General features: G+C 35.9%; 1 protein-coding gene across 1 annotated transcript in view; it reads right to left on the reverse strand.

Moving 5' to 3' along the window:
• Positions 1–1,598: 1,598 nt before the first annotated feature.
• The window catches only part of PALS1 (protein associated with LIN7 1, MAGUK family member), a 51,264-nt gene continuing 26,909 nt past the window's right edge, over positions 1,599–25,953 (reverse strand). The window contains exons 3-14 of the mRNA XM_042863823.1: positions 21,530–21,738; positions 16,100–16,177; positions 15,415–15,561; positions 14,620–14,781; positions 11,809–11,886; positions 10,701–10,884; positions 9,025–9,096; positions 8,495–8,566; positions 8,079–8,246; positions 7,201–7,403; positions 6,304–6,414; positions 1,599–3,614 (exon numbers count right to left, since the gene is read on the reverse strand). Of these exons, the coding sequence (XP_042719757.1) occupies positions 3,438–3,614; positions 6,304–6,414; positions 7,201–7,403; positions 8,079–8,246; positions 8,495–8,566; positions 9,025–9,096; positions 10,701–10,884; positions 11,809–11,886; positions 14,620–14,781; positions 15,415–15,561; positions 16,100–16,177; positions 21,530–21,738 (1,661 nt within the window). The 3' untranslated portion in view covers positions 1,599–3,437. The remainder of the gene's footprint in view (positions 3,615–6,303; positions 6,415–7,200; positions 7,404–8,078; positions 8,247–8,494; positions 8,567–9,024; positions 9,097–10,700; positions 10,885–11,808; positions 11,887–14,619; positions 14,782–15,414; positions 15,562–16,099; positions 16,178–21,529; positions 21,739–25,953) is intronic.

The raw sequence follows: 25,953 nt of genomic DNA on the forward strand, positions 1-25,953 counted from the left end.
TTTTACACTTTGTAACAGTGTCATTTCTCCTACTTCTACAGATGGCAATTTATCATATAGCAGTTTATTACCTTACCTGGAATAGAATTCAGCTGAAGAGGGCTTCAAGTTGGTGCAAAGTGGACGCTGATCCAAAAATCAGCAAACAAAATTTTGTTCTGGAATTCACAGCATTCTGATACATGAAATTCCGTGACTTACAAACAAGGCGATGGGCATGTCCCTGTGAAAATGTATCCCATCAAGGCAGCTTATGGATACCTAAAGCTTGTGATGAATTGTGATGACTGATGAAGCCTTTGAATTTACCAGAAATGAAGTAGTGATTAAAATAAATTAGGCAGCAGCTATAAGTAAATAGAGTAAGACTGCAGAGAGAATCTGTAGACCTAAGAATGTATTTTGTTCCATTCCAACACCACTTATCCTAGTGAAGGAAGTAAAGAGATAATCTTCTAGGCCATCTTTCACACATTCAGGAAAACAGCAGTGAGACAATTCCCAAGATTCACTACAATAATAAAATTGTACAGTGATTTATTTTAAATCTAGAAATATTTTACATTTTTACATTAGTGTGCAGTTCATGATGTCTCAAAATACAGAGTGCAGATACACATATAAAAGTACAATGTGGGGCTAACCACAGGTCTGAATAAAGTTACCTTAATTAAGGCATTAAACCCCCACCCTACATTTTAAGAAGTAACATGTAATTACATTCAAAAATTTTACACAATTCAACTAATGTTTACTTTTAATTAAATCTGGACTGATAAAAATGCAATTACCTTCATTTTGGTCTGATACAGCTCACTACAAGGCCCATGATAAAGTGTTTCACCAATGAAGTTTGCATATTCTGTTTTACTCTCAAGGGAATAAACACAATCTGCGTTAAAAATAGTAAAAAAGGCAGAGTAATTTCTTATATCAGGTAGTTCCAGATCCAAACTGATGGCAGGATGGGACAGCCAAGTACATTTCTTAGTGGTGCTAAAGCCCTTTAGCAGGACAGCTAACACTGGTTATAAATATCATAGCACCTCATTATATGGATATCAGTACTGTGTGCCTTGGGAATTAAGAGAGTAGAGCTGAACCTCAACATTCTTTAAGTCTACATTCAAGAACTTACTGCTTTACAAGCAGCCTCTGTACAACATTTCAGAGAAACTGGGGAGAAAAACATCAAAGACATTAACAGCAATTACTGAGACTGACACAGGCTATCACACTGAATACATAAGGGGGCTTCAGCAACCATCTCAAGCTGATTGTGGCTGCAGGAATTTGGACAGTATCTCTGTAGCTAAGTTACTCTTAAGTAACAAATTTTACAGCTTTTCATCTTGTCCCACAGTGACACAGTCAATACCAAAGAGCCTAATATACCTACAATCTTCTTAAAAAGAAAAAGGGTAGAGTTTGTACGAGTACTTTGTCACCTATGAAACATTCATTATACCTGAACATTGTAGTTTTCAAACTATGGATTAAACTGAAAACATGCCTGCAGCGTGAGGCAAAAAACCTACCAATTTGAGTACCTTACTCTTACATCAATATCTAGAACACTACATATTTTTTTTTCCTAACCTCTCACCCACCCCCTCCCCCCCAGCTTTCTTTTTTTTCCTGAAGGGTCACTACTTACCCCTTTAATTGCTTCTCAGCCCTAAATATTAAACCAGCAAATAATTTTGCTTTGTAGCAGGCAGGACAGGAGCACACTCTAATTTTTCAATCCAAAATGTTAGTTCACTAACTAGAAATGTTATTTTATAATTTCTTTATATTCCCCATACACTTGGAGGTCTCTGTTCAGCTACAGGTATGAGTTTGTTCCATTAGAACTTGAATATATGCAAGACAGCATGGAAAAAAAATCAACTACTTGTTAAATCCTTCTGCATTAGACAGGAGTGAACAACAAACCGACATAACTTGTGTTTTACCTGTAGGAAGTAATGAACACCACGGCTAACATTAAGAGATATTCACATTCAAGGGCTGTGCTACCCTAAACTCAAACAGCCCAGATAGTAATCTTCAGTTAGCTTTAGCAATAGAATTCCCCCCACTGCAGACACAGCTGTTGTAGTTTACTAATGTCATAGCTCAGATTTGAAGATGTAGAGGTGATCTGATCTGTTTCGCAGAACACACACTAGGATACAGACTTTGCCTTCTATTCACTCATTTCAAGTTATTTGTTTTACTAAGTTCCACCTTGTTGCGACTTCTCAGTCGGTCACCAGTGTTTCACCCATTTTTTACTGCAGTAGTGAGCAAATGCAGGACAATATATTGGCTAGTGAATTACAATACTTGTTTATAACACAATAGCTACCTTCAGCTGTTTTAATTCCAGTTAGTTATCTGTTAGAGCAACAGCCACAAAACGAGCCATTCACAGAGATTACAAAACCCACTTATCTTCCAATGTTCAGCACATCAGCCTATTTTAGCCAGTATTCTGTTATAAAACATGAGAACTTCAGCTGACTTCCAAGCAATGTTTTATAACTACATGTTTTTCATAAAAATATAATCTCTGCCTTCCTAAATATCCCTACAGATCTGCAGAAAACAGCGGCTCCAATCAGCCGATGTTTCAAGGAAAATTCCATAAAAATATCACATCTAAAAGATCAATATAATTCATCTTTAATTGAACCTAAAATTAATGTGCAGTCAACCCAGAATTAAAAAGCCTGCCTAAGACGACACAAGGATTGAAATATTTACATTATACACATTTTCCAATTACAGTGCTATTAGAAAGTGGAATGTTTTTTAGAATTAGAATATAAAATCAAGCCTCACCAGGTAGCTCCAGACCAGAGTAGCATCTTTGTTCTTCAATTTTTTGAAAAGGACAGATTTCTCATTAATCACCTCTTTCACACGTAGATTATTTCTCTGCCCAACGATCTGTAGAATTACACTCCTGAACTACCGCTATGTCCCATGAAGTCATTAAGTTAAGCGTTAAATAACATTCATATTTATAACTATGTGACAATGTGGACTGTATATACAAATACACACACTTAAAATCTTTGCTTTCCTAAGGGTGACTAGGTAGAAAAAGAGAATTTATGTATAAAAGTTGTTGCTAGAAAAATCTAAAGCTTTAGAATTTAGTATGGACAAGGTCTCCATTTCTAGACCATAGAAAAAGAAAATTTGGACAACCTCTAGAACAGTTAAATCAGCTCTCAAGCTGTTTTTTTTAATGTTTTTTTTTTGTTGTTGTTGTTTTTTTTTTTTTTTTTTTTTTTTTTCCAATAATACCTGATTTCACTTATAAAGGATGCAGCCAATGAGGTCCAGGGCTCAGACACTTATTACTCACTAACTGGGCAGACCTACACGTGATCTTAGAATGATTACTCAACTGAAGCCCATTTGTCCCCTGGAATTATTCTCTTTCATCGTAGCCAGGTAGAGGGTACCCACTGGGGTTCTGTGTCAAGTTTGTTTATTAACCGAAGTAACTCTTGATAAGCCTTATCAAGATCAGAATTCACAATTGCTGTATCAAAGTAGTGACCATTGTTCTGTTCCATCTCCCTTGTCTTCTCTATGATTTCTCTCAACTCTTCTGGCTGCAAATAAAGAACAGGGAGTTATTGTATGTGTGTAAGCCCCTCCCATAAAAAGAAAAGGGAAAGTAACAACTCAGGCCTTATGCATGGATTTTTAATTGTATTGCTAAATTTTTGACAACAATGAACTACTACACATTTTAACACCAAAGGCAACTATTTCTCATTGGCCACAAGTGGCAATCCCGTAAAAGACAGTCCTTGACTGAAGTACATGAGGAAGACACAGCACTGCTCCTTTTATGACATACATCCTACTGAGGCTCCTCAAACATGTTTCTCAAAAATCAGTTTGGTTGCTAAGCCTACTATCTTTCTAGAAAAAACAGAAGACAGCAGAAAGCGAAAGCTGAATGGTGCCGAACTGCACACCTCTGAAGATGGATCTCTGCAGACACTGAACAGCCAAAGGCAGCAGCTGTCACTGGAATATTTTCACCAATAAAAGATGACGAGAGCCACCATAAAAGGTACGCACCAAAATCAATGGGATCACCATAGAATTAAGTAAACAGTACAGCAGAAAAATTGTACAAGTAGAAAAGTGATTCTAAGGAGAAGCAGAAACAGATGGTTTTACTTAAGAATTTCTCTAAGTTTGATTTCTAAAAAACGTTCCATTTCCTCTTCTGCAACATATCTTTTGTATTTCATAAAGGAATATCCAGGTATATTTTCAGAAAATGTTTAAAAAGATAGTCCTGAAATTGCTTTTGAAACAGATTTCTCTTTCCTGTATGCTTTACATATTCTTAAGAAAATCCAAGTTACACATGCAAGAAATAGTCTTTACTACATAATGGGAAGGTGTTTAACACAGTAGCCTTCATCCATCTGAAAGACAACTCCAACACAATTAATTTGAAAAAAAGGAGCGTGATTTAGTACCAATAACAGTATTATTTTTTTTTTGTCCTTGAAGGATTCTTTGAATACTGCAACAAAAAAAGGGCAAATTTAATATTTATGTACAGTAAGGTTTTACTCATTGGATAACCATGAAGGAGGAAACGTCTACTTAGAGAATATGATTAATTTTGACCCAGGCAAAGCAACAATAACCACCACCTTCCCATTTAAGGCTTGGATGTTAATGCTCTTTTGGATTTGACAATACATCACACCCTTAAATCAAAGATGGAGAGCAAAACACAGAGCTCAGTGAGAAGTGATTCTTGATCACAGCTGTTTTAGGAACTCCTATGAATAGATGCAGTTACAGTAGAACAATTGTTTCTTCCTCAGTGCAAACTACATTATGCTAAACTAGCACTCCATGGTAGAAAAGTGCTTCCTATTCACCACTGCAGAGTAGAGTCCAGTTACAGAACTGCATTACTGTAGCAATGCAATCGTATAGCATCACGGAATTGCCAAGGTTGGAAAAGACCTACAAGACCATCCAGTCCAACCATCCACCTATCACCAATATTTCCCCACTAAACCATGTCCCTCAGTACAACACCTAAATGTTTTTACAATGCCTCCCCCCAGGGATAGTGACTCCACCACCTCCCTGAGCAACCCATTCCAGTGTCTGGCCACTCTTTTGGAGAAGGAATTTTTCCTACCGTTTAACCTGAATCTCCTCTGGTGCAACTTTTTCCATATGACTAGAGATGTAATGAGAGGCTGAACCCCACCTCACTACAACCTCCTTTCAGGTAACTGTAGAGAGTAAGGTCTCTCCTGAGCCTCCTCTTCTCCAGATTAAACAATTCCAGTTCCCTCAGCCACTTCCCATAAGACTTGTGTTGCAGACCCCTCAAAAGCGCCACTGCCCTTTTCTGGTCACACTCCAGGACTGTGCTGTCTTTCTTGTAGTGAGGGGCCCAAAACTGAACACAGTACTTGAGGCGCAGCCTCATCAGTACTGAGAACAGAGGGATGATCACTTCCCTGTTCCTGCTGGCAACACTACTACTGATACAAGCTGGGATAATCTTGACCTTCTTGGCCACTGGGCACGCTGCAGGTTCACGTTCAGCCAAACATTGACCAACACCCCCCAAGTTCATTTCTTCTGTACAGTCTTCATTCCAGCCACTCTGCCCAAAACCTGCAGAGTTGCCTAGGGTTGTTGTGGCTGATGCCATGTGTGTCCCATAAATTAATAAGGACCTCTTCTGAGCTTTCAAACATCCTGGCTTAATTTGCAGGTGTCAATTCTGTCAATGCTAGCTTTGCATTTAAATAATTGATCTGAACTGGGTAAGCTGAGGTCTTGAGAAACAATCACACAGGATCAAGCACAGAAATAATTTTATCCAAAGAGGTTTAAAATACATTTTTTTAAGTAAGTGCTTTTTCAAGACCAGATAAATTCTAAAAAGAAAAAAAATTCCTCCCTAAAATCATTCCCAGGTTACCTTGAACACAAAGTCATATTTTCTGCAGTTTTGAAATTAAACATCATCTTTGTACCCAAATGCCGGGATGTGTGCCCCAGGCAAATGGATTCTCCTGTCACACATCTCTCATGTTCAGCTAGTGTAGTCTGCTCACTAGCCTGGAGCAGAGATCTCTGACTAACCACCTCCTCTACATTGTCAGTACCATGCCAGCATCCAATTCCAAAACAAAAAAAAAAAAAAAAAAAAAAAGAGCACATGCATTTGTTCACCAAAAGCATTCCAGAACCATACGTAAAAAAGCAGAATGGCTTCAGAAGAAGCGTTAGATATATTACCTTTGGATTTTTCCCTTCTTTGGCCAACAAAGCACGTAATCTCTCTTGCGAAGGTGGCGCGACAAATATAATATATGGCTTCAAGTCAGAATTTCGTAGTGTCTTCAGTGACTGTAGAAAAAGTATTAAATATTGAACACCTAAGAAATTTCCATCCAATTAACAATAACAGTATTACTACTGCCACTCAGAATTCAGTCACCATTTCCTACAAGATTTACATTCCAATATTTCTCACAGTTATGGACTCCAAACATTTACTTTTGTTCAAGAATTTCAAAATCAAACAAGTAATCTAAATTGAAGCAATTTTCCTCAAAACGCTAGGGAATTAGAAACTTTTGAGAGGTCTTAGAAAAAAAATTCTATTTCTAATATATATAATATATTCTAATCAATTAGAAAAATTGAGAGGTCTTTGAAAAAAAATTCCAGTTGAACATTTCCTATTTTGAAGATTGTAATACAGGATGCCAAACACACTGTATGCTCAGACTATTTATTGCCAGGCTACGCATATATCAAGACATACATAAAAATGACCTGACCGCAATCTGAATTTTCCAAAAGCTTTTCCATCTTCTAACACCTTAGAGCTCATAAAATTAGAGCAAAATCTTGATTTTTAAATTCAGAAAATTAGAGCTAGTGAGAAATATCTGGAAACTAATATCCCTTTTAACCTTAGCACAGAAACAAAAGTTATGAATGCAACCTTTTTGTTCCGTGTTTGAAAATACACAGAACACTAAATGGTCCACTGAACACCACTGAAAATAAGTTGGAATAAACATGGAAACAGACAGACTAATTTTACATCAACTTAAAATCTCTCTCTCAAGACTTTCACAGTAGCTGCTAAAATTGAAGCGTAGCAGACAACAGCTTCTGCCATACCTGAGTGTGAAGATTTAAAAGGCATATCTTGCCAGAATTGATCACTTGCCGCACGGAGTCTATACTAGTACCATAAAGATTCTTTTCAAATTCTCCATATTCAATAAACTTCCCTGCAGCTATGTCATTCTCAAATGCTTGTCGGGAAACAAAATGGTAATCCCTGCCAGCTACTTCAGTTTCCCGCCTGCTCCGAGTTGTATCTACAAACAAAACCACAAAAAATAAACTGAATGAAACATACCTACTCAAGTGAAAAGAAAATATCAGCATTTGATTAAAATAGCTAAGAAATACATGTATTTTATTCTGTGTAATAAACAATACTGGAGAGATGGATCAGTCAAAGACCGAATCTACATTCAGATGTCTTCTTACATTTATCTAAGAAAAAACAGTCAGTTAAGAATAAATTTCACCCATGCAGCTGCATTCTGGAGGTGAAAAAAAGCTGTTAGTTATTTATAATACTAATTTCAGGTACAAAAGACATTTTATGTAAAATTCAATGAAATGTAAATAGTTTGGAAAAGTATTAAATCCATCTAAAGTTTAAGTTTATGCAGGATAACTAGTCCACAGATTATTTGTTAGATGTGCCAGTTTCTTCTTTAACCTTCTGTAACTCAATCCGACTTTATCCAGATTGAAAAATATGCGTGTCATATAATACCTCTATAGCACTATGTTGGGACACTGGATTTGCATTTACTTACAAAGGCTAGTGCCTGCCACACAAGACATAATTTGTTCCTCACCAAAGAGCTGACTGTAACCTCCTCAAAACCCCTTAATTTCTAATTACAATTTTAATCACAAGAGGGTTTGGGTGTAGGCAATGTTTAGAATAAGCAATCATATCTGCTTATCAAACTTACGGGGAACAGCAGAGGCAAAGCGATCCACTTCGTTATTCATAAGTCTCTGCCGCAATTCATTTTGGCCACAGTTCTGTGGGCCAATGAGAACAATAGGTCGTTTTCTGTTTGCTGGTTGATGATACAGTGACATTTCCTCATAAGTTAATATTTCTTCATTATCATAATCTTGAAAGAAAAACAATAAAAAGGTCAATGCATTATTGCTTGTTGAACGTGTCATTTGTCCTGCAGAGCAAGGTTTCAGGAAGCTCCCCTCTACAACCTCAAAGATTGACTCCGTCTAGTAAACCAAGACAGATTTTTTTATTTTATTTATTTATTTATTTTTGCTTTCTGGGGAAATAAAACAGGAGCATTTATTAAATCTTCTATAGTTACTCATAAATGCACACTATGTAAAAGATGTTACTTACCATCATTTTTATTTGCATTGTATAAAACCTTCTTCCGTTTCTTTTTGTTCTTCTTCGCACACCAGAGTTTTCCTAATCAAAATGAAGTCATCACAATTACATACCCATGAGGTAAAATGCTTCCTATCTTACTAACTATATGGATTTGAAGATCTGAAAACATTAGGTTGTTTATTTCATTACACCAGTAGAGTGTATGAAGCAAATTCTGCATAGCAGGAGCTTCAACTGGGTCTTGCTACAAGTAAAATTCTTTAAGAAAAAGGAGGCACTCAAAATTCCCTTACATTAATCTACACTGTGCATAATAATTATGAGAAAATACTCTGATTGATATTAAATTCTAAAACTGAAACTAAACTGATTGAAACTAAATTCAGGCCTGCATTTACATCAAGAACTTCAAGCAAGCACCACACTGGTATTATAAAAATGGAGAATTTTCTCTCTACACTGACAAGGTTCTAGATAATAGTAATTAACAGTACTATTAGTTAGACACCTTTTTCCTCAAAAAGCACAGATCTAACCTGATTTCTCCGGCTCCTTGTCTTCTTCTATAGTTTGCTTCATTGCTTCTCTTTGTTGCTGAAAACTTTTTCCTGAAAGCATTTTAAGGAAAAATGAAAGCAGTTAACTTTTGAAAACGGTTATTATGTATAGTCATAAGTACGTGTACATTTCCATACCTTCTTCTAATGACTTACTCATTTGGTTAAGATTTTAAATCTCTGAAGCTTCTAGTAGAATATGTCATAAAACAGAAATTTGTTGGGGAAAACTGCTTGTTATAAAGATGTAAAATTCTATTACCTTAATAGAATGAAACTCAGAAACTCAGCACAATTAATCTGGATATGTACATTAACAATACCCTTCAAAACTGACAGTATTTGGAAGTGATGTAACTCATGTACACAAAAGTATCTGTTGTCTTTTTAGTACTGTCTAATTTGGGTGACATTCACAATTAATTTTTCAGGATTTTTTTTTTTAATTATTTCGTAATACTCATATGGTGCTTTTTAAATAAATACTACTTCCATATTTGCTGCCAAGCAAGCCACTAAGCAAGCACTACCATCAAATGCAAGCTATACTTCCTCAGGATTTTCATATTGTTTGACTATCATTTTCTTCAGCTGTCTTAACACTGGCAACAATGCTGTATTTAGCAGGAAATGGGAACTAAGAACTCAGCTGATTTCCTTCCCATCACGTCCTAAAATTTGTCTGAATGATGGAAGGAGTGAAAAATTCTAAAAAATTCTAAAAATTCTAACAAGTAAGATTCGCGGAGGTTGAAGTTGATGAGAAACCAGTTTATTGCTTCCAAAACATAATCATCGAGTGAGAATGGCACAGCCTCGTACTTTTCTGGATAGTTTTGTCTGAAAACTGAAAACATGGGGAAGACTACATTTTTGTCATTGTGGTCATATATTTTTCTTATTTTTTAATATTATGTATGTTATATTTATGCTACATTTCTAAAATTTCAGCTTGAAAAAAATACTATGCTACATTTAAAATCAGCGTTTCCCTGACCTTATTCAAATATTATAAAATAATAGCATACTGTTCTATGGAATTTACATCTGTTCATCTGCTAAGAACTGTGGTGAACTGGAATACATTACATACTTCAAGAGAAAAATTATATACTGACTTCAGTTACTCAAAGGCTTTCAGCAGTTAGAAAGGAAGCTTGATTATTACAATAACTGAAGCTCTTGGCTGAGTGAAAACACATAGAAAAGTTACTACCTGAAAATATATTTTTCAAAGATACTACTTGAAATAGTGTGAAACCTAAAAGCTGCTCTCATCTCCGGATGCAACAAGCAGGTTGAAGTCCAATTTTGCTGCTGTAGCCAGCAGAGGGAACTCTGAATCCATAGAGTTGCCAGGGTAAAAGAATAAAGAAATACAGAGTAATTTAGGAAACGTGAACTGCAGTGGAAGTGGTCGTTTTACTTGATGTTTAACTTTTTACATTTATACATGGAGATGCTTCTAAAAGGTCAACCTTTCAAATAAACGTATAATGAAACCAACAGTGGGCTCTGCTGCAAAATCTTCAAAGTCATAGGTATTTTAAGGCTGTGGATATGAGCTCTTAAAAAAAAAAAAAAAAAATCAAAATATTGCCTCCTACAACTATAGGAACAACAACTTTTCAAGGTTTTTCTAGATCTTTATTTACCAGGAATAAGGCCTGCCAGTGGTTGGTTATCTTCATCTCCATCTCTGTAAGCCTGCCACCAGTTTGGGTCTTCTTGGCTGATAACATGGAGTATATCTCCTTTTTGAAAAGACAGGCCTAACTCTCGGCAGGGGACATAAGGGTCATCAGAAGGATCATAGTCAAAATGTGCTTTCACATGTATCTGTGGAAGATAAGAATGTAAAAAAAAGGAAAAATCCGTGACTTCAGAAGAGTTGCACCTCCATCTTCCCGTAACTAAAGATGAGGTTTGATATAAAAAAACTCCAAGATAACTCCTATAGAATGCAGACTGTATCTAGGACATACAGGAGACTGGAATCCATTGGATTCCACTGGATATCCACTGGAATGGATAAAAGCCTGAATTTCAAGTTTTATTAATTCTAGAGCCTACAAATTTTTTTAACCACTTTAGGAACAACAACAACAAAAAATCCTGAGCTACAAATCTAAGCCCTTAGCACTCAAAAAGAATCACAGATATTCTCATTTACTTATATTTAAATAGCAAACACAGAATGAGACCCATTTTATGGCTTTCAGATAAAATTTCACTTCAAAAATACTTTACTTCACCACCAAACATTTAAGTTTTAGGGTTTTTTTTTTGCTTTGATAGAAATCTGTGCAATCTTTCTTCAAATTCTTGAAGTGAACTAAGGAAAGGTTATGTTAACTACAAAGATACCAAAAGCATCCAGTATACAGATTTTTCTTCACAAAGCATATTTACAAATTAGAGTAGAACACTTAACTTCTATCAAATCAATTCATATATATAAAATAGAGAAACGGAGAAGTTCCAAATAGAATTTCAGAAGCATAAGTGGTGCTACTTTTATTAAATTCTTATTATTTTAGAAACAGAGTTAGAAATACACCATGTTTCAGCTTATCACTGTCAATCGTTTTTAACAGTTCACTCAGGTGCAAGTCTGGTAACAAACTATTTAAATAATTGCAATTTGGTTTTTGTTTTGCTGTGTAAATAACCTACAGAACAATTTTAACCTACAAAACAAAAGTTCTAAGCTCTACTGGAAAAATAGGGTATGCATCACCAAGGGTATGTAAAGCTACTTACAACTGTCTCCTTAGCAGGAGGTGGCTTGCTCTGCTGACTGGGAATCAATACAAAGGTCAGAGTGCCATGCATGTCAGCCTGAGATAAAAAAAGGTCTGTTAACATACAGTTGCAGTGATTCAGCAACGGATTAGAAAACCAAATGCTCATATTCAGATTACAAAAATGTAGAGCTCCAGATTATGTATAACCCATTTCTATTTTAAATAGAACACTTGCAGAGACTTGAGACAAATAGAGGACCAAATAGAGCACATTCTATTGCTCAGTTGAAAATACCAAGCAGAGCTAGGCTAATAGGAGAAAATACCTAGGAAACTTTAACCCTGAAATTACATAAATGCGACAGTGCTTTTAAATCTAAACATCTCTAGTATGTTTTTATGCTGTTTAACGCTACCAAAGCATACAGAACACTTTTTAAAGATTCAACCAGAACATACGAATTCTACATAGGTACCTAACATTGAAACAGCATCTACAAAGAAAAGGGAACTTAATACATGTCTTGGTTTTAGAGCAGTCATAGTTGCTTGCATACTCTTGCACACACTTTATTTCTCCATGTAACAAACATCTATTTTAATACATGTGCCAAATCCTGAAGAGGCCTATGCATCTCACTTTCTATACAACTTTCCATAAACCGTAACAATTGATGCTGCATAAACTAAAGCGCATATGAGTATCACCAAAAATTGACACTTCAGGCTTAAATGAAGTAAACACAACCGAGGATAATATGATTAGGCTGTAAGAAAGGAAAATCCACCATTTTCAGTTAGTATGCATACTTTCTTGAGGAATGCACAGAATTTCACAGAGATAGCATGAGTAGCCTTGTCTGAAGTCACATGCCACTTCATTATCATTTTAGGCACAACGGGTGAGGCAAGAATTAGAATGCAAGAAATTTCTTTCTCTTCTGTTCTTAAGTATTCTTTGGGGACTGAAGCTTTTTTTTTTTTTTTTTTTAACTTTTTATAACTTCTAAAATTTAACATTACAAAACAAAAAAAAAGTCAGCATACAAATAATTATGAAGCTTAAAAACTAGTTTTTTAAACTAGGACATCTTGAGGTTTTTATCAATTGCTCCTACAAACATATGTAACACATAAATAATACATATGTATCCATACTGCATCTTTTGTTCTGTAACTCTAAGTTGTAGGACCTGTTCAAATGGAGAACAAGATCTCCACAGAGAGTTAAACTGCTACTGTTTAATTATCTGTTAAGCACATACAAAACATATTTTTCCAAAGGCAGAAGGATGTAGCTAAATATGGATGGCTTCTTTTGAAAACATGGATGGCAACGGAGCTAATCGCATAAAGGATCTCACACACCTCTGATCCAAAACACATGGAGACTGAAGGCTTTTCAAATAAATGGCTCAAGAAAACCATTTCTGCCTCTAATTCTCTCCACTCAGCCTCCCTCCATGCACCAATCCAGCAGAACCATCAGAAAAGATGGACAGTGTCCATTAAAAACTACAGTCCTACACTAGAAGACATCATTTATTGATAATGTTTGTACTTCCTATAATAAATGAAACTTACAGAAGAACTCAAGTCTTTGCCCTGATTTTCATTTGTATACAGAGCTCACATTCACTAAGTAATTCAAATATTTACTATATATGTTTCTTTGTAACTTCTTCCCAAAGATCCTCTTAATAAATACGTGCTAGTATTTCCAAAGGTCTGTAGTAAAGGTGGAAAAAAATGTACTTTCATCCATTTTCACTTTTACAGAATGATCTCCTCTGATGGAGACTAAAGACTCACAGTAAGGTTCCAAGTGACCCATCGCAGACACTATTCAATAGCAGGTGCCAAGGAAGAGCATAGAAACAGAGGAATATTGGGCAAAATGAAGTATGTACAATCCCCAGCTACTGGCACCCTAGCTTGCCAGAACTTAGTAAAGGCAGAAATGTTCTAGTTCCTGATGGATTTTTTGCTGGTTTTATCTAATACCTTTTGAATTGATGCACAGCTTTGCTATGAATGTTACAAGTGTAACAAAGAGAAAAGTATCTTTTGTTGGTAAGCTGCTAGACAAAAAGGTTTTTTGTTAGGAGGGAAAGAGTAAGAAGTCTGGTCAGGTAAATGTCCCATGTGAAATAATTAGCAGTGGGTTGAGTCCAGCCAGAAACTACTGCCAACTGCTTACTCGCTACTCTCCCCAAAAGGCACATGGGAGAGAATCGTAAGATCAAAAGCAAGAAAGACTCATGGGTCAAGAATTTAATATATGAGTGTTTAAAACCAAACAGACCTAAAAAAAAAATCAGCATCAGAAGAAATGGCTCATTGTCTATTTTTTCTTCCTGAGCATGGTATTACGTGGCATGGACTACCACTGTGGACATCTGTCCTCACTGTCCCCACCACAACACCTTATGTACCTACTCAAGGGAAGGGACAGAACGATGCAGACACACATTTATTGATATTAACTGAGGACTAAGCCTGAGACAGATGAAAAAAAAAAATCATGGCTTTTCACAGCTAAGCAAAGCTTTTCCTTAGAAGTCATAAGAACAAGTCTCAAGATGACAGCTTGACCTGTTCATATTTGTAAGGCTCATTTTTCCATTTAGCTGCCATTATACTTACTAAAATTGCACCTTGCATGAGAAAGCAAGCTTGAAATGACCCTCCATGTGTGAGTATTAAATATGAGAGTAAAAAACGGCTCTAAAATAATTCTAAATATGACTACAAATGACAAGCAGAGCTAACACACTTCACATTTAGAGGAGTATTTTTTGCATGGAAAATGAAATCCCCAACTCACCAGTAAATCAAAAACTTCATTAACATCTTTGCCACGAATCTCAATGCCATTGATCTCCAGAACTTCATCCCCTTCATGTAACAGCCCACTCTTCTCTGCAGCACCTCCTTTGACTATTCGACTAATGATGACAGAATCCATTTCATTACGAACAGTAGCACCCTGTGCAGTAGCAACAAATTCTGAATTTATTACATATCACAAACTCAAAGCCATCTATTGCAAATATTTCAAGCCAGTGATGAGACGTTTCTCTGTTGAAAGAAAATGCATGTAACAGCTTGGATGTATACAAGCAATGCTCTAGTTTACAAAAAAAAAACATTTGTTTCTTTAAGTGGTGTTAGAGATTGAAGAATTGAATTACTCTACAGTATAAGATTTTTTTTTTCTTTTTTTTTTTTTTTTTTTTTTTTTTTATAAAAACTTTCCTAAACACTTCTTGGAAAGATGCAAATAGAAAATGAAAAAGAGCACTAACACAACATAGACTTCTGTAATTGGACAAGGATCTAAGCTTCCCTGCAGCTAAGCTTGGATAGTGACTTCTATAATAATACCCTGTCCAAATCCACATGATGAAAGCTATACAGGCTCTATGTGGTAACATGTTTACTGTTATATCAAAATGCATATTAAGTAATCATACATTACCATTTCTCAATTGGGCAGGTGGGGAAGAAAATGATTCTTGAGTTAAACATAACTTTCACATTCAAATTCTAAGACTCTCGCAGTCATCTGCAAATACTGCTCACCTGCTTCAAGTATAACTGAGCGAGTACCAACACTTACCAAGGGAATGTCTCGAGCTTTCTCAATGCGAACTATTTTAACCGTCTCCCCTCCATACGTGCCAACATTTTCATAAATTTTTTCATCTGCAACAGGCTCGGGTTGCATTTCTTGTTCTGCAACCTTATCATGAGCTAGTAGAAGTGCCTAGCGTTAAATGAAATCAGCTCAGTTACAGTAAAATCCTAATTTCATATGCATACAAAACAGTAACAATCAATGAAATTCTGCAATTTGAAAGCTCTATACACAATTAAAGAATATTACAAAACGACTCAAGCAATAGAAAAGATTTATCACAACTATGTAGTTTCTACCTGCAAAAAAGTTTGCTTTCAGTTTTAGAAAATAATACAAAACTACTTTGAATGCAAAGTTGTGACTATACTTACAATTTCTCCTTGAAAAAAGCCAGACATTGGTTTACTATATATGTGAATGAAGACACAGAAGCAAAAAAACTAGCTGCAGTCAAAACTACAAAATTTACTTCATCTGTAAGTCATGGACAAAATTCCCTTTATGCACCCTATGATAAGAATGCAATGACTGTATCTATCACAGAAAAAAAACCACAGAAAAGTAAAGTAGTTCATGTGTTGCCACTGACATTACTGATCTAATGCTACCTTGCTCATGTGAAAATTAGCTTGTAATACCTGTAGAAGACAACAATTTGTTTTACCTGCATGTGAGGGGCATTCAGCAAGGCATTAAGTTCCTGCCCATCCTTGTGGTGACTGGGTTTTAAAACACTCTGAACCTGAAAAGAAATAAAGTAGTAAAGCTCTCACTCTACCCAGTGATTCATCAATCTTCATTCATTCCTCAACTGAAGCACAAAACCCTAATTGCAATTATTCATTTTATGAAAGTACAACATGCCCAATAACTGTTATACCGATGCACTGAGCCTGGCCTAGTACACGTTAGAAAAATGTGCAGTGAGATCGCAGGACTACTCCAGCATGCTGTGCTTCAGTGATTTTCTATCGAATGCTAACTGGTATCCAGTATATCACATGCATTTCTCAACAGAAACCAACAACGAGCTCAGCTACTGCAAGAGACCTACACAAAGAAGTTGAGAAAGGAACCTGACAGCACAATTAGCTACAATGAAGCCTACTTTGCAAATATTGCTACATCTATCAAACTGGGCTAGTTTCTCACTAATGTGACCAGACTTCCTTTTCCCTAAAAGCAGATGGTTTATTAGTATTTCTACCAGCAGCAAAACCAAAGATTCCAAAACAGGTTTTGCAGCACTTGCTGGAACATCTGTTTCAAAAACTCTAAGAGTCAAAACATCAAAATACCAACATCTCAGCAAACCAGTTTTCTTCAGCTATTTTTTTTAATACCTTTTTTTTTTTTTTTTTTTTTTTTTGCTAAGGAAAAGAATAATCCACAGTAAGACAACTGTTCTTGCTCAAGTAGCTTTTGTTGCCAAAAAAGGTTTGCATTCCTGTTCAGTTAAACAGGCCTTGCCATCATCTCAAATACAGAAAATCCCTGTATGTTTTAAAGGAAAGCCAGGAGCAGGGAATTCCCCCTTATCTAAAAGCAAGGCTGAAGAAGATACTTTCCACAGCAATTATCTTCAGGCCTAATCTGCACCAAAGTCATGAGTCCAAAAGCACTAATGAAGCTAGAGGAATCAAGAGTAGATTATATGTAACAGCAGCTTCCTGTGAGATGGAAACATTCTTTCCCCCATGAGTTTTTTAGTCTTCAGGATGTAAAATGTGACATAAAATCAAGAACTAAATTGAAGAATTAATTTAGATCAAACCACAGAGAACAGAAGGAATTCAGCTTCCCATCAGTTTGACCTAAGTCATATCTCTGCAGCTGCCAGGAAGCTATTATCCCCAGTTAGAAGTCCTGCAAGCAAGACACTTGGAACACATGGCCAGATGCTGAGTATTACACAGAGAAAAAAAATGTACTACATACATCTGTAGGTATTGTTATATCTCAGAATCAAATCCGCACGTCTTTGTGAATTTATACAATAAAAAAAGCAATATAAAAGCAATCCTGAACCATATATTATTTATAGTAACATTTTGCTAGTTGCTACGTGACACACAGATTAAACAGTTTGAAACAAAAGTGCACAATAAGGCATATATATGTTAAGATGCCAAGAACAGCCATCTCCCCTCCTGCTTTATTTTTCCATGCCTTAGAACTTGGCCCAACCAGTCAGTCATTCTCTATGCAACAACATCCTTTATTGCAGCTGAATTTCCTCTTTGAATAATTACATTATTCAAAAACTCTAACAGCTCCTCCACCTCCTTCCTAAGGAAAAGATAAATATATTATTTATTTGCTTAATATAATGGTTGAAGCATTAGGAAAGGTTCAGTCTGCTATGTGCAACGCTTATCACACTGGTACAGCTGCACGTCAGATTGCTTTGTTATTTAAGGTAAAGAATTCCATGTCTTATCAGGTAAAGAAATCTGAATCTAGGCTGATTTTCCAGAAGTGACACGCCACAGACAGTATAAGCATTCCACGCTAAACCTGTGGCAATACTACTATTTTCTTAACCCTTCAAGCCAGTTTTTACTGTTAGTTACGTAAACTTGAGCTCAAACAGTTAAAAAAAAATTATTAATATGGTTTCATTATAAAAGCCACAACTTGGAGGCATACTGCGAGACACATAGCAGAGGGCACGCACTGGCATCATATTGGCCATTCAGAATATAATCAAATCTGCAAAACCATGCGGCATGGAATGAGCAGGACTGTTGGGAGCAATGTATAGACACATTCTAAAGGATTTATACTGGAAGTTACAAACACGTCTTCTGTCTTCTCAGAAGAACTGATCTAATTTCATTGTTTACACTTCCTAAAGTGAATGATATCAGGTATTTAGAAACAATTTATATAAATTGAGTCTGTTGAGTATATTTAATAGCAAGAATATATTCAAGGCATCTGATTTGCGGTGTTACAAGCCAAAAACTACCAACTGTCTTATATGCTGCATCAAATATTCTTACAAGGTCAAGATTCAGACCATGTTCCCATAATCCTCACCTCTACCTTGGGTCAAATTTAAAAGGATTTAAAATCAATTTAATTACATTTGATGTTTACTGCTATTTTTGTTTAAGAGATAGACTACTACATTTTATGGAGATTAGCTCTTTAAAATAAATTCCTTAAGCCTAAGTGCTCCATTCCACCTTTTTAATTCAATAAAGGTTTCTTAACAGTGAGAGCAAAGGAAAAACCTGAGTTGTTGGGATCTGCTTACCAAAGTAAACAAGAAAAGTGCAAATATACTAATATAAAGAATCTCCTCAAGAGGACTAGAAAATAAGTGTCTCGTTCCACTTAAATATTGTTAAGTTTAAAAAAAAAAATCAAAAGCAAAAATTTTTCACAACACTGTTACATTATTTTTTTTACAAATACGTAAACTTTTTAAGAGTAAATGAAAATGGAGACTCGAATTAAGTTCAGTGTGACAAATGAAAATCTCCCCAGACTACACCTCAGAAAAGCTGTTTATACTAAATCTTAATCTTTTTTTTTCTTAAACAGAGGATGAGAATTTTCATCTGTTTTTGTCAGAGCCACAGATGTATGAGTTCTAGAATAGGCTCTCTTGTACATCACAAAGCCTCCAACAGCAGAGAGTTCAGAGTTTGTAGCTTTAAACTGGGACACACACTACAAAAGTTTCAGATTTGTACACTGTCACTGATGACCTGTGCAATGGAATATGCACATTAATATTACTTAACATTAATTTTAAATGACGTGTGTATATACTGTTTTTCTTTCTTGTAATGTTTTGTATCATCAAGATGTTATCAGTTGTTCAGACTTTTCCAAGTGTCTCTTTAAAAACACCTTGAAGTAGGTAATGCTCCAGAAAGATAAAAGAACTGCGTTCTGAGGGAGCTTCCTAAGCCTATATTTAAAGGTGGGAAAAGAAAAAGGTACAAAAAAAAGAAAGCCTACAAAATAATTGGGCGTGCTGCCCCTGTTGGGGGCGGCTTGCATGTGGAAAACAACTTTTCCTGAAGCAAAAATTCATTAAGGAATAACAGGTCTGAAAAATGAGCATAAGATCTGTTCAAACAAGAACGACGTGAATGGAAGCCTCAAGCTCTTCCTTACAACACTTCTGTTGGTCACAGAAATATCTGACCTGAATTTCCAGCTTAATCATTTCAGGATGTCATTTAACATATTGCAAAATATAATTTGCTTAAATAAATCAGAAGTTGAATCTAGATTACATCTGAAAATGAACACAGATGTATGCAATATGTTTCCCTTCAGGAATTTCAAGCCTGCAACAAGACACAGACAGGGAATGAAGCATCAAAATGAGAGCAGGAACACATCATCTTTTATGTAATATTCTTCCAGGTGATGACAAAATTCTATCAGATAAACAAAATATTTAATTCTTAAATGCCTTTACGCATTATGCTAAGACACAGAACTGGCTTTGCACTGTCTTCTGATCTTAGGATTTATGAAACTACCTGCAAATAACAGGAATGTGCTAAGAATGTGGGAGTTAGGGAAGACAGCAGGGAGGAACATGAACATTTGAGAACTGATTTGTAGTTTTCCCTACATTGAGAAAGCTCTGCTATTTCACTACAGTTGCCAACAGAAGATTGTCTTTCAGGGTAATTTAGGAAGGCATACATTCCTCCTGGAAACTTCTGCTAAGCACCAAATAAAAAAATATACCCATGAAGGGGGGTGAGGGGGGGTAGGGCAAACCCAATCACATTTATGATATTAATCTCAAATGTTCTATACATATTTAAAAACTCCGACTTGCATCTGAGTGAAAATGCAAACTAGGTCTATAGGCAGGATGTGTGTATGAAGAAGTGGCTTACAAACAGAAGTTAACTTGAAAGGTTCCTCTAGACTTGGACAAAGCCTAGCAAGCATCCTGGAGCAGCCTAGAGGCAGCCTGATAAACTATAGGCAAGCTCACAGGAAAGATACTCCCACTTTGTTTTGGTGCAATCTTACTGATGAGCATTAACACAAAAATCCTGAGCAGCAGATTAATCAGCAAACTCTGCCTTTGGGGAATGCTTTAGTGACATCTCTCAAGAATCAGTAATTTATTCTGCAAAAGAACTAAGACTGCAACATTGTTTTCTTTGACTTGCAAAACCAACAAAACCAGATGCTTCGGAAATAATCCTGTTGCTATACTGAAATGGAAGTGATGCATCTGTGAGCAATGCGCCAGTGCACCTGAGCCGGGTCTGAGCAGGTGCACTTCTCCTGCCTGGGGAGCTGGCTTTGCAGAATGCAACCTGTTGCACTTCCGCTGATCCTCCTGTTATCTGCAACTTTGTATCTGATGCGTTTCCCATGCATTACTTCTACTGCAAGGCTACTATAAACTGGCACTGTGCATCTACATTCAAGTGAGTAAGACTCAAAGAAAATAGTTAACTTAGCTACAATTGTAATAGTATTTCAAACATTTAAGATCTCACTGAAAATACGAAAGTTTTAGATCTTACTAAAGTAGGTTTCTGAAAGCACAATTTAATCATTTCTAAAAGATGTGCTTGGCCTTATAAGAGAGCTGTCATATCAGAAAAAAAACGTGATCTGAAGATCACAGTAGTAATAAAAAAAACGTTAAAGCACCTGCTGCTCACTTTAAAGCAAAATGCTTGTTTCCAGTACAGTTGTATTTTCAGAGATGCTTCCAAATTTAAGAACCAGGGCTCAACTTGGAGGAAACTCACAATAACAGATAACTGCAATGCAACTCCTAATCCCTGGACTGAAGAATAGTGAATGTGAAAAATTGTCCTTAACTGCTCCCTTTTCTGTTTAATTCTTTTACATGTTTTAATTCTATTACACGACTATTCACATCAAAAAGGGCATTCTTATCCCCCAAATATTCCTCCAGTTACCGCTTTCCTGGAAATGTGGAAAAACTGGATACAGCAACCAGTGACTACTGGAATTCATTTTCTATTTAACATGCAGTAACTCAAACAAGTTTGTCAAGTACACATTTCAACAACAGCTATGATTACATGCTTCGTATACATATCAATGAGATGCATACTGTACATACCTCTTGTGCTAGTTCTTGTGCATTGGAGATGAGAGGATATGGAGGACTGGCTTTGTTCATGTACACTGTAACAGCATTGTGTATCTTAAATGCATTCTGAAAATCAGTATTTTGAACAAGCTGTAAGATGAGAGAGATATCCTCTTGGCTCTGAGGGTCTACCAAAACATGCTGGATATGTTTTAGGGAAGTTAATAGCTCTTCCACTTCTGGCAGGAAATAAAACCAAGACACAAGTTAAAGACTGATAATGTTGTAATGTTTGTGTTCAGAGTTTTACAGAAAAATCTAGCTATTCAGTTTTTAAATTAGCAGTAATGTATGCAAATGTATTACTTAGCTATTATTCTCTCATGGTTATCAGCAGAACATGTTAGGATCAAAACAAGGACCACAAGCCAGTATAAGAAAAAGAAACAAGCTGATGAATGGTTCAAAATTGAATTTCAAATAATAGGAGCAGTACATCTCTGAAGGAAACCACTGGAACGTAAAAGATCCGATAACTACAGCTCGTGTATAACTAAATGTTAAAGAAGAACTATTTTGCAATACAAAATCAACCGCTTTGCTAAAACTAGTCTTGATTCCCTGCATAATAATTTAAATACACTTTATTTAAACACTCCATGTGCATATATAACATATTGCTTGCTTACAGAATGAGTGATTGATAAGTAAATTACACTTTTATTATAAAAAGGAAAGAAATAATTCCCGGACAATTAAAAAGAACACATCCTAAAAGCATTCCATACTCATGTAAAAAATATCTTACCCACCTTCCTATAACCACCAAGGAAACAAAGAGCAGTAGGAAGCTGCAGTGAAAGCTCAGATAGAGGCAGAGCAGGATATTCCACAAGGGAAACATAGTACAGCTCAGAACAGCAATTAAGGCCAGCATCTTACTGGGGAAATGCGTACAAAATCTACTGCCCATCGCACAGGGAAATGCTGTTTGGGATGAAAGTCAACACCTAGCAGGCAAGAATATTTGCTAAATAGGATGAGGTAATCTGGCAGATTATTGCCTAGGGGAGTGTGCAAATAGTCTCAGTAACCTCTTCTCCTGGCACTTAAGATTACTGCTTTCAAGTACTAAAAAAATAAAAATATGTGGAAAACAGTCAGATGCTCAGGTTTCTATTAGTGCCTGTTCAGTTAAACATCAACTGAAAACTCTGTTGTTACTGTTACTAGGTTCAAAGAAACAAGGCATTAGAGAACTCCACTTCTTTATAATACTCCTTAAGCATCAATGGTTTTATTCAATTATTTCTGAATTCTCTACCCAGTTATATACCTGAGACTTCAAGTACATGCACAAATACTTTCTAGTGTATATTCCTTATAAGACAGAAACATACAGACCGATAGACATTTATTCTGCAGCTATAGTAAAAAGACGTACTCTTAAATGCCCCCACACACTACCTCTTCAGTACTTTCCTAGTTCCTTCTATCTTGCCTTTCCTTACAAATCTACCACAGTACTCTCCTCACCAACTAATCTCTCTGTACACCCAACCTTCATCTGTGCTGGATGTGGATAACCAATATCATATCACACTTCTCCCAGGAACAGCAAAAGCTCAAAAGGCATAAAAGGCATCCCAGGTCCCTGTTTATGAATTCCAAGTCACCGATTATATTTCTGAAGGCTTATTCTGTTGTTGTTCATAAATGCCAGGTAGCAAGACTCTTATCTCTAGACATTCCCTATTCAAAGGGTTGTACAGAAGAAAACAGTTCAGTAAACAACATCTTGCACATTTACTCACAGAAAAAGTCAAGGTTCTGTGGAAGAAAAAATCCATTTTATAGCGCAGATCAATTAGCCATCAACTGTTTTATTAATTTCAACTCTTGTTTTTCGAGAAGCGTTGCAGTCTTTTCCCATTAGACCAAGAAATGGCTGGAATGTGACACAGCACTGCATGATACACATAGTAATCAAAAGGACTGCCAGCAAAAAATACGCAACTGCAGGGGAGGACCCATGGTCACTGCTTAACATGTTGGATCATTTTAAACAAAAAGTTAACAAGCAGAATATTTAAGAGCACATAGTTGGCTTTTGTGTGTATTATCACTGATATCTTAATTTTTAGGTTCTTTTAGATCTCTTCAAAGTACTACATATACTACTGCTAGCTCTCTAATGCCTCATATGCTACTTGAATAACAATGCTAAGAAAGCTACCAGTTTATGCAAAACTATTTGTAAGTATAAATTAAGTTATAGAAAACAAAATGTTTTGTATTCTGTAAGTAAATTTTGCCTGAGTAAAAAAAAAAAAAGGCAGTTTTTCCCCACAAAAAACAGAAAACGAAAGTTTTTGCTGCAGCCACAAAAGGTTTCTTACATAAAATGTCAGCTACTTATTTAATTAGAATAAGCTGCATTGTAAAAAATATTTTCTGCATTTAAGAGAAATACATAGCTATGAGCAAGCTTGTTAAACACTTCAGTAATTAACATGTTCTAGGTGCTCAGAAAGGTATTTCCACTCTGTCAGCTGTCTAAATCATGTCCTGTTTTGATAATAAACATGCCCTTTAAAACTGGTTTAATTAAGTGTGCTGTTTTATCTTTATAAACAAAATCCAATCCGCTTGATTTTTTAATTGTTATGATGAGAAGATTGAAGGCTCGGCAACGAAATACCAAATGAGATATTAGCATGTATGGAATGCTGTTTTCAAAACTAAAAATGTAGACAATATGCATCAGCCCTATGTTTTAGCAGCAATTCTATGGCTTAACAAATAAAGCAAAGCCAAAATCCATTTTTTAAAATGTAATGATAATAGTAGTTTAACAACTTTGTAATTCACTAGCGCTGGTTAAGAGTCTTGCTAATAAAGCTTGAAAATACATCCAAGGTGAAAATTCAGTAGTCAGAAGCAGCAAGCTTCAGAAATTCAAACTAAATACAAAGCATTTCACATGCTACAAGTTTTGTTTTGTTTTTTTGACTAGGTCATGGGCCAGCAAGTTTTTTAGAGATCAAGAAGTTGAACATATTAACTTCAAGAATTCCAGCCTCTCCAAAACATTAAAAAGTAGAAATACTAAATAAAATGGACTCCAGCTTTTTTCATGATATTCTGTATTTTATATGTATGTGCATTCATAAGATAACTTCACCAGCCCTTGGTGAGAGTCAGGAATAAGCAGCTTCATTGCAAATTCAGGAGTGTCAGATCTTATAACAGTTAATCCAGAAACTGGAAAAAAATGGTGTGCTTGAGAGTAGAGGAAAAAAATTAGAAGAGGTCAAGTTACCTGGAGAAGTGCCTTGTAAAATTTAAAATTCTGACTCAGTTTTACTGCACTCAGAGCTGAAACAGTTTTTTTTTTTAAGGACTACACAGGTTACAAGATTATAGCACTTCAGCTACATTTTCTTCCTTAAAGCGTTCAGCGATTCAAGGCGACGGCTGATTGCAATCCAATGCCCACTTTCAGGAGTGCAAAACAATAATAAATCCTCACCTCCTAAATCTCAGTCTGCTTGATCCAAATTATTACTATATTGCCTTTATTTCCCTGTCAAACATGACTGTCAATATTACGTCAAGTTTCTACTCGACTGAAAAGCCCTAATTGAACACCCTGGTGCATAGAATCATACAGTCACAGAGTGGTCTGGGTTGGAAGGGACCTTTAAGATCATCTAGTTCCAACCCCCTGCTATAGGCAAGGACACCTCCTCTATACCAGGTTGCTCAAAGCCCCATCAGCCTGGCCTTCAGTACTTCCAGGGAGGGGTATCTACAACCTCACTGGACAACCTGTTTCAGCATCTCACCATTCTCACAGTAAAGAATTACTTCCTAATATCTAGTCTAAATAACCCTCTTCCAGCTTAAAGCCATTTCCTGTCATCTTGTCACATATATAGATGTATCATAAATTAGTCTAATTACATTACTGCATCTTCAAAAGGTCCCAGCCTTTCTAGCTCAAAGAACAGACTATGCACACTCAACAAACTAGTGAATATTTCTGCTGTGTGTCTTTAGACATGTATTTAAAAATAAAGATATCATTTAAAGCAGGTAAGGATCTTAAAACAGGTAAGGATTTAGAAGTTAAAACTCCCAGAAGTTGGGATGTTTGCAATGCCTTATTTTCACTCCAGTGACAACACCTCACTTTAGATGACTAGATGCTTGTATTTGCAGAAGAAAGGTTAGAAGTATTTCCTATAGAAGTGCAGTTAAAGCAACAAAAGCTACGAAGTGAAGGCTTTCATAATGCACTTCTACAAAAATTACTAGCTTTAGAATATTTATATAAAAATCTTTAGATCAGCAGTCAAAGTAAGCAGCCCTTCATTGTCAAGGCCAACAGTTTAAGGAAAAATGCAAATGATATTAGGTGACAACTGAAAACACAAGACAACCAGAATAAG

This window comes from Lagopus leucura, unplaced genomic scaffold, assembly GCF_019238085.1.
Source record: "Lagopus leucura isolate 7727_CA_CO unplaced genomic scaffold, USGS_WTPT01 Super-Scaffold_1, whole genome shotgun sequence".
Classification (NCBI taxonomy): Eukaryota; Metazoa; Chordata; class Aves; order Galliformes; family Phasianidae; genus Lagopus; species Lagopus leucura.